Here is a 17,738-nt window from a genome sequence, read left to right as displayed (position 1 = left end):
ATATTTCCTGAACTCTTACGGGACTTGGCAAGAATGTCTTCCACGAGTAATGAGTGTGTTGGGGTGGGAAACTACGAATGTAGTGTGTGGACATACAAGGTGAGAATGTGGGTCTCGCGGGAGGCGTGCGCGAGATAGTCCCTGCAGTAGCGCTATTCTCTGTGCACTCGGTGGCTCAGATGGATGGAGCGTCTGCTATGTAAGCGGGAGCTCCCGGGCTCGAGTCCCGGTCGGGGCACACATTTTCACCTGTCCTCGTTGATATATATCAACGCCCGTTAGCAGCTGAAGGTATTAATGTAATTCTAATTTCTTACTAGACAGCTGCAGGTCTTCAATGGTGTATGTTCTTTCGGACATGTCCGAAAGAACAGACACCATATCTATATAAGTATCAGTACATTCCATTCCGTAACTACCGTAATTTCCCACAACTGTGGTCCGAGCTCGTAAATGTGGTCTAAGCTGCCGGTATAGATTATTATATTGTTGTATAGACCCGTACACATGTCGCCTGCAGATCTTTTGTGCTGCATTTGAAAGCCTAGTAAGACCTGCACCCTATGAAACCGCCAAATTACTAGATCGACCTACTTGGAAAGTGTCAGGTGCTGTTGAAGTTTGTTGGGAAATGAACGTGATTTTGATTTTGATGCAAACTTTCGCGTGTGACCATAGGCAGAGAAGGGAATTTAAATACGCCGTGTAATGATGAGTCACAGATATTTAAGAAATTTACATTGTATGATATTTGATAAAGACCTCAATTTGGAGGCCTAACTATACTCCAAAATTTCCATCAATGGGGTGTTCAGTTTAAATTATTTTACCTTGTTGCTACGGTACTTAGGTACTTCAAGTTAAAATAGCTCTTTTTAATGCAAATTACATGTAAGTAGCAGTAAATGATGAAAAATAAACAGCTAAAGAGAATAGGTGGGAGTCAACACAGTCCTTATCCCGCTGATACAATGAACTTATCTTTAAGGGAAATAATAGAAAACGCTGAGACAGGGGATAATGTCTAAAATTAATGATTTTGACATTGTCAAATATGAGGGCGAAGTCTGGGTAGGTAGAGTCATTAAAGTTTGCAAAACTGGGGCAGAACTGAGTTTCATGGAAAGAAATGCGCAATTGTGGATTTGGCCTAACGAAAGGGTTCTTCTTATAGGGAAATGACTCGTATTGGTGCAAGGTATCCTCCGCCATGGACCATACGGTGGTTTGTGAAGTATGTATGTAGAATATGGTGAAATCTGCAAAATTCAATCCCCATCTGAGATATCCAACGAAAGAGTATTATGTTCTGTAAAAGAATTCGAAGGCCTGTGGGGCAAATGTATTGGTGTTTAAATTTCATTGATTGCAAAGTAAATGTTTTTTCATTTCCTACTCAAGATAACGGATAAAGAAGCCATAACCATAAGCCCCACAATATATGTGAGGTGGACCAGAATTAGAGACATCAGCACCTGACTATGATACAATATTTAATAACTGATAACTGCTTTGATAGTAGTTAAAATTAACAGCCGGAAAATGCTAATATTCCTTTCAGTGTACTGAACACTTGAAAAAAGAAAGCAAAGGTAATTTAAATGTCATATATATAACCTCTGCAAACAAAATGAAACATAATTGCTGAAACTGGACAGCAATTACGATAAATTGCGGTATCTGATGAGTTAGAAAAGAAAATCTAGTTGAGCGTTACAGCTACAAAAACTTATTACATAAAAGAAATTGATAGCAGCGACACGCAAGCTTACTGCTAATAAAACAGTATCGTTCACAATCTTCTACTCAGCTCATATTCAACTGATTTTGCTAGACGTGCATGTGATGACAATGAGGACTTAGTTTTATGATTTTTTGAGTTCCTACAGTCGAATCTGAAACGTTACAGTCAACGTAATCAATACAGCCGTATAGCATCACAGACGAAAATTTAATTCAAGTACTTTTTTCACTCAGGAATATCTCTCCTGATTGTTGTGGCAAAGGTCAACGTGTTAAAAATACTGACGACGTTAACGTAGTCATTAGCAGATAAGCTTCAATCTGTAGACAGCTGGAGATCTGAGGTACTGCAATACAATTTGCTCTTTATACAATGACGGAAAAAAGATCGCAACATCAAGAAGGAGTTGTGCGACAAAAATGGAAGTTGACAGGAGTGTTCCTGAATCTAAATGATGATGTCAACGTCATAGTATAGTGGTGCTAGTAGCGCCAGTACGAGGACGGACATCAGGTTCGCTTTAAATACACGCTATAACGTTCGTGAACGTTAGCTGTCTTTGGGATTGTCCTTTGTGAATTGATGTTGGTCAAGAATGCCTTTAAGGAGACAAAGACGCCATTATCAATATGTCCATGAATTTAAACGAGGTCGTGTAATAGTGTTACGAGAAGCTGGATGTTCCTTCTGCGATACTGCGGAAGAACTTGGTATGAATATAGTCACTGTACGTGATTGCTGGCAGCAGTGGTCACATGGGTGTACGGTCACAAGAAGACCGGGCTCCGGACAGCCGCTTGGCACTAACGAGAGGAAAGACCATCGTGTTCGGCGTATGCCTCTGGTGCATCTTACTGCATCTACAGCAGCAACTAGAGCAGCAGTTGGCACCACAATGACACAACGAACTGCTAGAAATCAGTTACTTCAAGGACAACTACTACATCTACATCTGCATCTACATCTACATCTACATCTACATCTACATTTATACTCCGCAAGCCACCCAACGGTGTGTGGCGGAGGGCACTTTACGTGCCATTGTCATTACCTCCCTTCCCTGTTCCAGTCGCGTATGGTTCGCGGGAAGAACGACTGTCTGAAAGCCTCCGTGCGCGCTCTAATCTCTCTAATTTTACATTCGTGATCTCCTCGGGAGGTATAAGTAGGGGGAAGCAATATATTCGATACCTCATCCAGAAACGCACTCTCTCGAAACCTGGCGAGCAAGCTACACCGCGATGCAGAGCGCCTCTCTTGCAGAGTCTGCCACTTGAGTTTGTTAAACATCTCCGTAACGCTATCACGGTTACCAAATAACCCTGTGACGAAACGCGCCGCTCTTCTTTGGATCTTCTCTATCTCCTCCGTCAACCCGATCTGGTACGGATCCCACACTGATGCGCAATACTCAAGTATAGGTCGAACGAGTGTTTTGTAAGCCACCTCCTTTGTTGATGGACTACAAAGGAGTCACTGTACCACTCCGAGCCAAGTGTCCCGTAGCGTGTATTTTACTGATTCCAAACCACCGCCATTTAAGACTATGGTGACGTCATTGGAGGGTTGTTGAGTTTTCTGATGAAAGCTGGTTCTGCCTCGGTGTCAGTGATGGCCGTGTGCTGGTCAGAAGGAGGCCATTTGAGGCTAGCCATCAACTTGTCTGCATGCTAGACATACTGGACCTACAGCCAGAGTTGCGGTCTGAGGTGCGATTTCGTATGACAGCAGGAGTCCTCTCATGATTATAGCATACACATGACGGCAAAATTGTACATGAGTCTGGTGATTCGAACTATTGTGTTGATATTCATGAACAGGGTTCCAGTGGATGTTTCCCATCTGCATACCGCTGTTGTAACCCAGCGTGCTCTGCAGAGTGTCGACACGTTGCCTTCGCCTGATCGATCGTCAGATCTTCTCCAATCGAGAACATATGGGACACGAATGGACGACAACTCCAGCTTCATCCACAAACAGCATTAACCGTCACTGTATTGAGCGACCAAGTGCAACAGGCATGGAATTCCACACCACAAACTGACATCTGGAACTTGTACAACACAATGCATGAAAATTTGCATATTTACATTCAGCAAACTGGCGGATACACCGATTATTAATGTATCAGCATTTCACATTTGTTAAAAGTGATCCAACCACATATGTACAACCTACTCACAAATTGCTCTGTGGAGTGGAAGGAGTTGTCGAGTGATTAATTTCAAATGGCTCTAAGTACTATAGGACTTAACATCTGAGGTCATCAGTCCTCTGCCGGCCGGGGTGGCCGAGCGGTTCTAGGCGCTACAGTTTGGAACTGCGCGACCGCTACGGTCGCAGGTTCGAATCCTGCCTCGGGCATGGATGTGTGTGATGTCCTTAGGTTAGTTAGGTTTAAGTAGTTCTAAGTTCTAGGGGACTGATGACCTCAGAAGTTAAGTCCCATAGTGCTCAGAGCCATTTGAACCATTTGAATCATCAGTCCTCTAGACTTGAACTACTTAAATCTAACTAACCTAAGGACATCACACACATCCATGCCCGAGGCAGGTTTTGAACCTGTGACCTTAGCAGCAGCGCGGTTCCAGACTGAAGCGCCTAGAACCGCTCGGCCATGATTAATTTCAATCTGTTCTTAAAACTCTCATTATCTTCCAGTAGCTTGAATTCACAAGGAAGTTGATCAAATATTTTCGTGGCTGGATACTTTGATCCTTTGCGTGAAAGAATGTTTCGACACAGTTTGACATAATTTAGAACTGAGGAAGTGATCCAAGTACGCATATTATGAAGGGAGCGCTGTGTAATTCTACAACACCTGAATCATCTTACATCCTAAATAATTACCTGTAAAATGCGTTTAGTCGTTGTTACAAGCAGTAATGATTGTTGCCATTAATAAAATAGTCAGTAATTCAAACATGGTGGGGTAAGTATAAATACAGAGTGCATCATAAATAGCACACAGTGTAGTGATAAGTGAGTAACGCCCATAAAATACACTGCTGTGCAAAACTTACTTTTGCATGATGTGTACCTGCGAAATAACATAGTACGACGAAAGTTAGACCATACATAGAAAGAACTGCTAGTGTAGCAGATAACTGAAAAAAATACGCAGTGAGAGGAAGAGAAATGACACTTTTATTCAAAGACAACAATTACTTTGTAGTCACTGCAATTCCTTATGGTCCCGTGTACATTACAAAAGGCCGGACATGGTTCTTAACAGGGAGTGTGAGCACCACAGGCGGCAATGCCTGCTCTGTAACGTGCTCCCATGCTGGTCAAAAGGTTGATAAGGAGCTCTTGTGGTAAGGCGTTGCATTCCTCTATCAGCGCTGTTGAAAACTGATGGATGGTCGTTGGTGCACGTGAAAGTGGTGCAATACCCCCCAAGGCATGCCATACGTGCTCGATGGGATTTAAGTCCTGAAACGGCCAAGCCAGACTATTCGCCGAATATTCCCTCGTTCCAAGAGCTGCTCCGCATGCGCTGTTCAGTGCGGTCACACATTTTAATCCATAAAAACGAAATGAGATTCGAATTCACCCATGAACAGACCAACGTGGGAAAGGAGTTCAATGTCAGCATAATGTTGACCGGCGAGTGTATCGTCTTCAACGGTTTGGAGGTAAGTACGCCCGTGCAACATTATGCCTCCCCATGCGACAACACCTGAACCTCCAAAAGGATCATGTTCGACAATTCTGGACGTACCCTCATTCGATGAGAGATGGGAACGCGTAATTCACCCAGGAACACTGGAATCACACAACTCATGCAAATACTTGGTTGCAACAATTTGAAAGGATGTTAAATGCAATGATCACATGGGTTCAGTTGTAAGTAAAGCATGTGGTAGACTTCAGTTCATTGGTAGGATTCTGGGAAAATGCAGTGAGGCTACAAGGGAGAATGCTTACAAAAATCTCGTGAGATCTTCCTATTGCTCAGGTATGTGGGACCCGTTCCAAATAGGACTGACAGCTACACTAGACGTTTACTCGAATGGTCACAGTTTTGTATGACCGACAGGAGAGAGTCGCGGAAATGTTGAAAAACTTCAATTGGCTGTCAGTTATCACACGGCTGACTATTTATTAACCAATCAAGGTGACTCCTAAGTAGGTGAACATCAGGCTGACTTTCGAGCTAGTAGATCTTGCACAGAGCAAATAAAAACCTCAAGACCATTCTTATATACCGGAATCACGGAGGACCACCGTGAGTAGCCATCCTAGTGGACTTTGAAATGGCATATGATTCGACAGACAGGCTCTCACCGCTACCCTACGAGAAGTGGACCTAAATGGGAAGACCACCAGTCTAGTGTGGGCCATTCTGAGGAACACCACCTCTGTAGTCAGATGTAGAGATGATATTTCTGAGTGTTTCGCCATTCAAATGGGAGTTACACAAGGTGACGGCCTCTCGTGCGTGCTATTCAATTGCTCGCTGGAGAAGATTACAAGGGAGTGGACTTGCACACTTCCATCAGGAACTGGAATGAAGACTGGATGCTAGAAAGATGACCTCAATGGATCCTGCCTAGACTTTGCAGATGACTTTGTCTTGTTAGCTAACAATATAGAGGAGGCTACTCATCAGCTACAGAGGTTATACAGCACGGCAGCTAAGACCTGTTCGAAGGTCAGTATTCAAAAAACTGAGTTCCTTAGTAACATAAAGGGAGTCCTACTGCAATTCGATTAGAAGGCACCACCGTTCGTAAAGTCCCTGCAGTCAAATATTTAGGAGAGTGGATTTCAGCAGATGAGACAGAAACTGGCAATAGATACCAGAAGTGCTAAGTTGGAAATGGTATACCACTCCTGAAAGAGCATTTACATCTCCAAATACCTTTCCAATAACCTTAAACAACACAACTTAGCAGTAAGAACCTCCGTACTGTATGCCTTCCTGAATGTCTGTTGATGAACAGAAAGTGTCCACTCAGGAAACAGAGTTCAGAGAACGAAAAATCCCAAGGAGAACTCTAGCACCAATAAGAGTAGAAAATGGCGCCTACAGGATCAGACAACGGCGAGCTGTACGATCTCCAGGAAGACATACACACCTCTTAGGAAGAGGCGACTGGCCTTCTATGGACATTTTGACCTACATGCACCTCAGCAGACTCACGAATAGGAGCTTTACCAAGACAGGTAAAGGGAGAACGTCCAAAAAAAAAGTATCACCACAGTGAAACCAGACCTGGAGCATCTTGAAATTTCGCTAGAAACCATACTGAACAGTCCCAAATGCCGGCAGGTCGCTCCACAAGGGGTGGAAGCACAGAAACCAACAGACTGTAGTGGACAGAGGAGAGAAAACTTGCTCACAGCGATAAAATGGAAGCTTTCTAGGCTAAGAAGAAACAGAAGACCCTTGTAAATGAAACGGTCCCTAGTCAATTGCACAGAATCTTACTATCGGCCCGCCAGGTATCGCTCACCGTAAGGTGATGAGCGTGCAGCGCCGAAGCTTAAAGGGGGAAAGCGCGCACCGCTCGATATATTTGTGGACGGGCAAGTGAATGTGGATTGCAGTGCTTCATCGAAGCTGAGTTTATGCCAGGGATGGGGTGGTGTGGGGCCAGAGTTTAATTTAAAACTAGTTGTACACAGCAGTGAAAGCAGAGCATTGTAGTGTTAGTAAGCCGTCGCGCGCGGACTTACATGGAGATAAGGCGTTCGACGTGAAGGAAGTTCCTCGTTGCAGCGAGTCGATTTGGCTGTTGTAACTGCACTGGCGGCGGCATTTGGTCGTTCACTGATAGTGGAATGTGATCAGTGCTAACTGCCTTTAGTCGGTGTCACACTGAGAAGGCGTGTGCACTGACACAAACTTATTCTATGTTGCTGAATGGAATTCAGCTGCCGGCCGGAGTGGCCGTGCGGTTCTAGGCGCTACAGTCTGCAGTCGAGCGACCGCTGCGGTCGCAGGTTCGAATCCTGCCTCGGGCATGGATGTGTGTGATGTCCTTAGGTTAGATAGGTTTAATTAGTTCCAAGTTCTAGGCGACTGATGATCTCAGAAGTTAAGTCGCATAGTGCTCAGAGCCATTTGAACCATTTTTTGGAATTCAGCTTTGCTTCAGCATGATATGGGTGTGCACCCGCAATTCTGTAAAACTTCATTCATTGCCAGTGCGTTAATTGTTCAAATATATATTACATATGTAATTAAATTTCAAACAAATTAATTAATGTGAAACTTCCTTGAGAGAGCTGTGTGTGTGTGTGTGAAACTTCGAGACTAATATATACAGGGTGGTCCATTGATCGTGACCGGGCCAAATATCTCTCGAAATAAGCGTCAAACGAAAAGACTACAAAGAACGAAACTCGTCTAGCTTCAAGGGGGAAGTCAGATGGCGCTATGGATGGCCCACTAGATGGCGCTGCCATAGGTCAAACGGATATAAACTGCGTTTTTTAAAAGAGGAACCCCCATTTTTATTACATATTCATGTAGTACGTAAAGAAATATGACTGTTCTAGTTGGAACACTTTTTTCGCTTTGTGATATATGGCGCTGTAATAGTCACAAACGTATAAGTACGTGGTATCACGTAACATTCCGCCAGTGTGGACGGTATTTGCTGCGTGGTACATTACCCGTGTTAAAATGAACCGTTTACCAATTGCAGAAAAGGTCGATATCGTGTTGAAGTATGGCTATTGTGATCAAAATGCCCAACGGGCGTGTGCTATGTATGGTGCTCGGTATCCTGGACGACATCATCCAAGTGTCCGGACCGTTCGCCGGATAGTTACGTTATTTAAGGAAAAAGGAAGTTTTCAGCCACATGTGAAACGTCAACTACGATCTACAAGAAATGATGATGCCCAAGTAAGTGCTTTAGCATATTAGTAGCAGACAAATTGCGCGAGAACCGGGAATCTCAAAAATGTCGGTGTTGAGAATGCTACATCAACATCGATTGCATCCGTACCATATTTCTATACACCAGGAATTGCATGGTGACGACTTTGAACGTCGTGCACAGTTCTGCCACTGGGCACAAGAGAAATTACGAGACGATGACAGATTTTTTGCATGCGTTCCATTTAGCGGCGAAGCGTCATTCACTAACAGCGGTAATGTAAACCGGCATAATATGCATTATTGGGCAACGAAAAATTCACGAAGGCTGCAACAAGTGGAAAATCAGCGACCTTGGCGGGTTAATGTATGGTGCAGCATCATGGGAAGAAGGATAATCGGCCCCAATTTTATCGGTGGCCATCTAAATGGTGCAATGTAAGCTGATTTCCTACGTAATGTTCTACCGATGTTACTACAAGATGTTTCACTGCATGACAGAATGGCGACGTAGTTCCAACATGATGGATGTCCAGCGCACAGCTCGCGTTTGGTATTGAATAGCATATTTCATGACAGGTGGATTGGTCGTCGAAGCACCATATCATGGGCCGTACGTTCACCGGATCTGACGTCCCCGGATTTCTTTCTGTGGGGAGAGATGAAGGATATTTCCTATCGTGATCCACCGACAACGCCTGACAACATGAGTCAGCGTATTGTCAATGCATGTGCGAACATTACGGAAGGCGAACTACTCGCTGTTGAGACGAATGTCGTTACACGTATTGCCAATTCCATTGAGGTTGACGGACATCATTTTGAGAATTTATTGCATTAACGCGGTATTTACAGGTAATCACGCTGTAACAGCGTGCGTTCTCAGAAGTGATAAGTTCACAAAGGTACATGTATCACATTGGAACAACCGAAATAAAATATTCAAACGTACCTATGTTCTGTATTTTACTTTAAAAAACCTGCCTGTTACCAACTGTTCGTCTAAAATTGTGAGCCATATGTTTGTGACTTTTACAGTGCCATCTATCACAAAGCGAAAAAAGTGGTCCAACAAAAACATTCATATTTCTTTACGTACTACTCGAATATGTAATAAAAAATGGAGGTTCCTATTTCTAAAAACGCAGTTGATATCCGTTTGACCTATGGCAGCGCCATCTAGCGGGCCAACCATAGCGCCACCTGGTTTCCCCCTTCAAGCTAGACAAGTTTCGTTCTTTGTAGTTTTTTCGTTTGGCGCTTATTTCGTGAGATATTTGCCCCGATCACGATCAATGGACCATCCTATATATATATATATATATATATAACAAATACTATTCTTTCCAACACAAACTTGTGTACTTTTAAATGAACACTCCCTATTATTCCGTATGCGATCAATAGCATGAAAAATCACAAAAATATTGGCGTTGGTTGCATTGCAATACGTCAGTTACATCCAGAGAAATTGCGAAGCGAAGTTGACTCTTGAAATAAATTGAGCGCACAGCAAGCGCACGTCCTGAGACTCAAGCTTGCACCTCACGCTGCGGGTAATCGTATGTGATTGACGTGCTACGTCAGTGGAGTGTTTATGTATGGTGTGGTGTTGTATGACAACACATCATTGGCCCATATTTCATTGATGGGACACCTAAAGGGGGGTAATTTAATCCCTTCTTGAGTTGTACCTTACTTGAACCAGTCCACCTCTTATAATGTGTCAAATAATGTGGTATCAGAATGATGAATGTCCTGCGCATAATGTTTATCGTTGCGAAATGACAGCTAGAGGTACAATTAGCGGTAACACACTTGGTTTAACGTTTCTAAACCCTATAAGTTCTGAAATAGTGGCTTGTGAAGGATAGCAACGGCGTCGCAGTTTCTGACAAGGCACTGGCGTCTGTATACATATCAGTCTGTAAACATACCAGTATCACACCTTCAGTGTACAAGTGTCTCCGAATCTGGTCTGCTGAACTGCTCTCATACTTCAACGTAATTCACAAACGTTGCCACATTAAAACCGGTTTTCTTGTTGCGTGTTACATTCGCCGTCATCTAGACAGATATGCAACCGCAGCTGTGACACTGTATGCTGAACGCTACCCAGATCGGCGGAGTCCGTCACGTCGAACCATTAGCAACATCTGCAAGACACTCACGGAAACAGGAAGCTGGGCACCCACAAAACGTCGACGTACAACGCCAGCGACTGGCAATGGAAACGAAATCGCTGTTCTGGCTGTCGTAGTGCACAATCCTCAAGTGTGTGTATGAGAAGTTACACGAGGTGTAAGAATAAGTCACTGTAGTGTGTGCAGAGTCTTGCATCGGCATCGGTTTCATCCGTTCCATATCTCACCGCACCAAGAACTTTACGGGAATGACTTTGAATCTCGCATTGCATTCTGTCGTTTTGCACTTCAGCAGTTGCAAGGTAATCTAGTATTCCTAAGCAATACGTTGTTCACGGACGAGGCTTCATTTACAAATCATGGTAATGTGAATCTGTGGAACATGCACTACTGGCCCGTGCAAAATCTCCACTGGATTCGCCAAGTTGCTCATCAATGACAGTAGAGTGTCAGTGTTTGGTGCGGTATCATTGCTAACTGTATCGTAGGTTCCTATTTTTACCGGGGAACATTGCATGGACAGCAATTTGCATCATTTCTTCAACACACACTAGCGCTCCTCATGGAGGTTCTAGGATTGGAAGCACGTCTACCAACTTGGTTCCAACATGGTGGATATCCCGCACACACTGCAAAAGTTGCCAGAGACGTTCTAGATGCGACATTTCCAAATAGGTGGATGTGGCGGGGAGGTACTGTGCGATGACCAGCACGGTCCCCCGACTTGACGCCATTAGACTTCTTTCTCTGGGGCGCAGTGAGAGACAGAGTGTATCAAGAACCCCCAACGACAATAGATGATATACAACATCATATTACTGCGGCGTGTGCGGCAATATCTGCAGAAACTACAATCTATGCAACACTCTCCTATTTTTGTGATTTTTCATGCTATTGATGGGATCTCCATTTAAAAATACACAAGTTTGTGTTGAAAATAGTATGTGTTTACGTTTTAAAATTTCGCATAGTATTTGGTTTCCTAAGCCCCTGCCTCACGTTCATGCTGGTGAAAACCGTTTCACATTTTTTAATTTGTTTGAAATTTAATCCTCTGTATACACATATAATGAACAATTAAAGCATTGGCAGTGAACAAAGTGCCAGTAATAGGCTGCCTACCCAATGGCTTCGAGAGGCAACATTAATTTCATTTTTAGTATTTCATATAATTACCAAGAGAATATAAAAATTTAATATGCTGTCATAATCTATTAACTGAGTTATTATAATCTTATGCTTATCACAGTATGAAACTGTCTACGCCTAGAGGCAGCGCCAACTCATTGCGCGCTAATGCCCACACTATATATTCAACCAGCATTTGAGAATGACAACACTTCCGACCAAATTTACACATAATTTCAAACCCTTACCAAACCTTTTCTCTCTGGCACCGCTCAAGAAGTGATGAAAGGGAAGACGCTTATCGCTTACTATACATTTTCGTCGTAATGCAGTAAAATTTCTGCATGATGCATTATGTTTTATTACTTCTCTGAGCCGGTATTTATCAAATTTCTTGACAAAGAAACCACTATTTTTTATGTTGTTTGTTTCATAGTTCCCAGTCACTGAAAGGGACTGATTTTTCCAACACGAATACTAAATGTGATTAAAGTAGTATCCCTCCTCCTGTTAATGTTAACATCTAAAATCTGAGTGCAGTGTAATTTACACAGTTCACAGTAGCCAAATCCTAATAGTATCACTGAAAATGTCTTAGCTTGAGTAATTATTGTCACCTGATATGTTTAAATTCAAAAGGAACTGATTTGGTATATATCCGCCTGCTTGCTAAGTACTTACTGAGGCTTTATGCTGTTTATAATTCATTCCCGAATTTCTTTTCGGATTTCAGACTCCTTTTAATACATTCAGAACGAGGCATGACTGTTATATTCTTGGACATTAGCTGATATTTATTCTTATAAAAGATCTTTTGTCCTTGTCCTTGCTTCTATCCCTTATGTGCACCTATGAAGTTAATTTTTTCCAGCCTTTCTCTTCACTTTCAGTACCGCTGCTGCATCATCGGTGAATCGTATTGTGCTAATTTTCTGCCATTAACGAACAACAATTCTTTAATTCTCTTTTCAATGAACAAACAAAAATCAGTGGTGACAGTGAATTTGTCTTCAATTTTCCCTGCATTTGACTTCTTCCACAAATCTGTCAGTACAGACCATTCTAATTCGCTTTGAAGAAAGAGTTTCCCTTTCCCTGCTTAAAAAATTATTTCATCCCAGTTTATAAAAGGTCTTTCAATATTTACAATACGACCACCTGCGCATTTCGAGTGTGCTTCTCCACTCCATATACACAACACACAACAGTTTCACAGTAGGTTTACACCGGATGGTTACAATTAAAGCGTAGCTATTCGCGTATGTCCAGTGAGGGCTGTGACTATCGTATGGCAGCGAAGCTTGGCAGCAATTCTAATGCATTATTGCGGAACCGATTTACTGAAGTAAAAAACAATAATTCCAATTTTGGCCACCAGGTGCAAATCTGGCGCTCTGAATGCAAGAAAGGCTTACAGAAATGAAATTGTAATGTATTAGGGGTGGGACATGAGCAGAAGGGTTCGAACAAGTCAGAAAGCCATATTGTTGATTTTATTAGTAACTGCCGCTAAAACAGTTTGTTCAATATGAGCGCCGGAAACGTCAACGAGGTGTTGGGAAGTGCCAGATTTTCACCTGGTGTCCAAAGTTGGAACTAATTTTTTCCACTGCAAAATTGTTTCGCATTAACGCATTAGGGAATCCGACAAGCTTCGCTGCCATATGATAATTGCAGCTCACACTAAACCTCTGTAAACAGCTGTTTAAAAATGGTTCAAATGGCTCTGAGCACTATGGGACTCAACTTCTGAGGTCATTAGTCCCCTAGAACTTAGAACTAGTTAAACCGAACTAACCTAAGGACATCACACACATCCATGCCCGAGGCAGGATTCGAACCTGCGACCGTAGCGGTCTTGCGGTTCCAGACTGCAGCGCCTAGAACCGCACGGCCACTTCGGCCGGCGTAAACAGCTGTACTTCAGTTATAACCACCCGGTACACGCCAGCAGCTTGCAAAAAACAGAAGATAATCGCTTTCTTTGATCAAATCTAAAGGCAAGGCGTTAGCTTTGATCATATAAACACTACATCAGATATTTTCGGTTGTGCATAAGTTTCTAGCATTTTTGCATAATTTTAATAAACACAACAGGTACACATAACAAGAGACTTTAGCCATCCCTTCATTATTCACAACAGTCTGACAACGTTGTTGCAATTTTGCGATTTGTTGACTGTAGAAATCACGTGGTTTGGAGGTGAAGAAATCGTCGAGCTGTGTTCGGAGCGCATTTTCATCCGGAGAGGAAGTTCCTTGAGATTATTCGATTGAGCAGCATTACTTCAAGCGGTCTTCATGGTCGTTGTTCTTGGACAGCGGCTACAAGAGGTCTCAACTGTTGACAATAAATGTCAGTAGCGATGGTTACACCTTGGGGAAGAAATTCGTAGTAGTCCTGCATCACTCCCTCGCTGTTCCACCACATGATCTTTTGTGGAGCTTTGTACAGGGCTGCTTTGTTAAGACTCAGTCATTTCTTTCTTTTTTTCATGTTAGCATAAAAACACCATTTCTCGTCACCATTGACGATACAGGATAGGAATGGTCGGTATTGTTCAAGAGTCAATTGATGACGAGCAGGCAGAGATGCACACATGGCCATGTACTGATTTTTTTATTTTTTTTATTTTGACTTAGAACATGCGGCGTCCACACACCTGATTTTTGAACCTTCTCCTTCGAATGAAAATGTCGCACGGTGGTGGAATGATCATAGTTCATCACAGTTCTCTATCACAATGATGTGGCAGGCCGAGGTGGCCGAGCGGTTCTAGGCGCTACAGTCTGGAACCGCGCGACCGCTACGGTCGCAGGTTCGAATCCTGCCTCGAGCATGGATGTGTGTGATGTCCTTAGGTTAGTTGGGTTTAAGTAGTTCTAAGTTCTAGGGGACTGATGACCTCAGTAGTTAAGTCACATAGTGTTTAGAGCCATTTGAACCATTACGTTGATGTGAATCATTGTGGATTAAAGCGAAGATCTTCCTGAATGTGGGTAGTCACTAATATCAAAACTATCCTCCTTAAAACGAGAAAATCATTTTCTTTCCGTGCTCCGTCCAGTGGGATTACCCCCATACATGATGCAAACGTTCCTGGCTGCCTAGGCAGCTATCGCCCTTCTATTGTACCCAAGCAGAAGAATCTGTCGGAAATGTTCAGATTTCTCCACTTGACACCCCACAGCTCACTCACTATCTCCAAATGACAATATGTCAACTCAGATAGCATCAGTAAACTACAATTAAAAATGACAATCGATAAATAAACCCATAGCAACAGAAATACCAACGTGCAAAACAAAAACTCTACGATCTTAGACATCAACGTAATGTTTGACAAAGCAGCTTTGTGAAAGAAAGGTGATAGTTAATACCGGCCATTCTACTGACTCTTTGAAACACATTTTACAGACAGTACCCACATATACCACCGAACGTACCTGCTAAATTATATCATTCTACGACACATGGTATAGGAGATACGACGTCATAAACATTGAAATGTGTGAAAAAGTAGCCTTACTTGAAATGGAGCGCGAATTGCCTAGACTATACTCATCCAGTGTTTGATAGTGAGAGACTTAGCGGATTCCAGAAAGCTTTAAACATAATTACAAACGTTTTCTTAAGTTTTTTCTCGCTTACAGGCTTAACATCAAGTATTTGGTAATTTCCAAGAATGATTGTCTATCGAAGTCGTGGTGTCCAAATGATACATGTCGAACGTGCGATCGTAAATCGATCATGCGAGTCCATTGGCGGGTGTTGTGATCAATTATTTGTGATCGTAATTTTTATCTGTTTTCCGTCGTTCCCTTAGTTGCTCTAAATTACATACCTCCACGAATTGTTTGTGAGTTGCTAGGGAAACCCAGACGATTTATGTCGTTAGTGAGTGGGATGTGTGGTGTTCTTGATGTTTCTTCGGCGGATTCTGTCACACGGAAAAATGTAATTCCATGTTTATCCAGCGTAGAAAATTGTTCGACTATTTGTCGCAAATATGGAGTACTACTGGATGAGGAAAGAAGGGACAGTGTAGACTGTGGTGGTGCGAAGTGTGTAAAACTTCGTAAGAACAGTTTCAATGCCGAAATACCGTTACAGTTTCATTGCGGAGAGTGCGGAAAACGAACGAGTATCAGGAAGAATACATGGTTCGACTCTACCAAATTATCCATCCAGACTAACGTAATGGAATATCACATGACGACAACACCGACAACGAGTGAGTTAAGTTGTCTTCTTTGCAATTACAAGTATTTTTGTAACGCACTTCTTTTGTCGTTGCTGCAATGACCACTGTAAACATACTCACAACACCCGCCACCAGAGTTGCTTGATCGATTTACGATCGCGCGTTCGATATGTATCGTCTGGACCCCGCGACTTCGATAGGCAATCATTCTTCGAAATTACCAAGTATTTAACACATTCACTTATTTTTAAAGTACTCAGAAGTTTGAAGCTGCTTTACACAACAGTAATCGATTCTTCAAAGAACTGGGGTTTAGTGGTTGGAGCGGATGGCAGTGATTTTGAAATATAGCAAAGATGAAAAGACGGCCAGGTAGCCGGCAGCGAGTGGCGTGTGACGGCGGAGTACTGACCTGCGTAGCCGTGCGCATGCTGTTTGTTGGTAGCTGGCGACTGCGGACTGGCGGGGGGACGGCACGCCGCATCTCGGCCTCGGACGGCGCGTCAAACCCGCCCACAGTGCGCAAGCGCGCCAGCCGGCCGTTTAGCCACCGTCCGCCGAGGTCAAGGAACACCCGCCACCTGCCTTACCGTCGAGGACGTTGCTACCGCGCAGGGGCAACCCAGGGAGCAGGAGAATCGCACACGCGTTACCCGTCCGACCGACCGACAAAATAGACCTGTGTAGGTATTCTGACCGACCGACCGACGAACATTACTTGTCGGAATGTCGAGCGGTTAGCACTACCGACAGCCGACAAACCTGCTCTCCTCTCCCCCCCCCCCTCCTGCCACCACACTACCGCAACAAATTGTGCCGTGTGTAGTACTGTCGTGCCAAAGTCGCTACAAAAGTTCGTCTTTCGCCACTGCGCGTCGGTTTAAATGCTGTTCTAATATATGTGACAGAGCGTGAGGTGGACGACACTTTATGACAGAGTTTTTAGAGAAATTTAAAGATTGCAAATGTTTGTGGGACTCGTCGTGCGAGGATTACAGCAATATGGCTGCAAGAAATTAAGCACTTTTTTCAACGGTTCTGAAATTGTTTTGTGTGGCACATAGAATAAAAATGTAGACCTCTTGTACTTCTGTTTTTAGGTTTTATTTTCGTTGTATTGCGTTGTTTTGCGGGAAGAGATCTAACAGCGAGGTCATCGGTCTCATAGGACTAGGGAAGGAAGTCGGCCGTGCCCTGTCAAAGGAACCATCCTGGCATTTGCCTAAAGCGATTTAGGGAAATCACGGAAAACCTAAATCGGGATGGCCGGACGCGGAATTGAACCGTCGTCATCCCGAATGCGAGTCCAGTGTGCTAAGCACTGCGCCACCTCGCTCGGTTTTTATTTTCGATATTCATCGGTAACGAAATTTAAAAATCGAAATATCGACCTTCAATGGTTGTTAATTCATAAAATGTACTTGCTTAATTGTTGTGTTAAAAAAGAAGTCTTGCCTATATCCAAGCTCTATGCTACGAAGAACAAAAGTGTCTTTTTTCCAGTTCTAACAGTTGCTACATTCTTTACTTCTTATTTATCTGGTATTGTATTTACAAGAGGGTGTCTGCCACCACCATGAGTAGTTTTTCTTCTTAGAATTTGAAATGAGTTTCTTAAACGTACATGAATGAATAAAGTTTACGTTCGTTGTATGTGCTCGGGGCGGACGTCATAAGACATC

The 17,738-nt window shown here is 43.2% G+C and overlaps 1 protein-coding gene across 1 annotated transcript in view; it reads right to left on the bottom strand.

Annotated features, from left to right (window-relative positions):
* Nucleotides 1-16,621, bottom strand: part of LOC126095042 (endochitinase-like) — a 92,632-nt gene extending 76,011 nt beyond the window's left edge. The window contains exon 1 of the mRNA XM_049909714.1: nt 16,469-16,621. Coding sequence (XP_049765671.1) covers nt 16,469-16,540 — 72 coding nt within the window. The 5' untranslated portion in view covers nt 16,541-16,621. The remainder of the gene's footprint in view (nt 1-16,468) is intronic.
* Nucleotides 16,622-17,738: the final 1,117 nt, after the last annotated feature.

Source organism: Schistocerca cancellata, chromosome 8, assembly GCF_023864275.1.
Source record: "Schistocerca cancellata isolate TAMUIC-IGC-003103 chromosome 8, iqSchCanc2.1, whole genome shotgun sequence".
Lineage (NCBI taxonomy): Eukaryota > Metazoa > Arthropoda > Insecta > Orthoptera > Acrididae > Schistocerca > Schistocerca cancellata.
The sequence above is the reverse complement of the archived record's forward strand: the minus strand, read 5'-3'. Positions and strand labels throughout refer to the sequence as shown.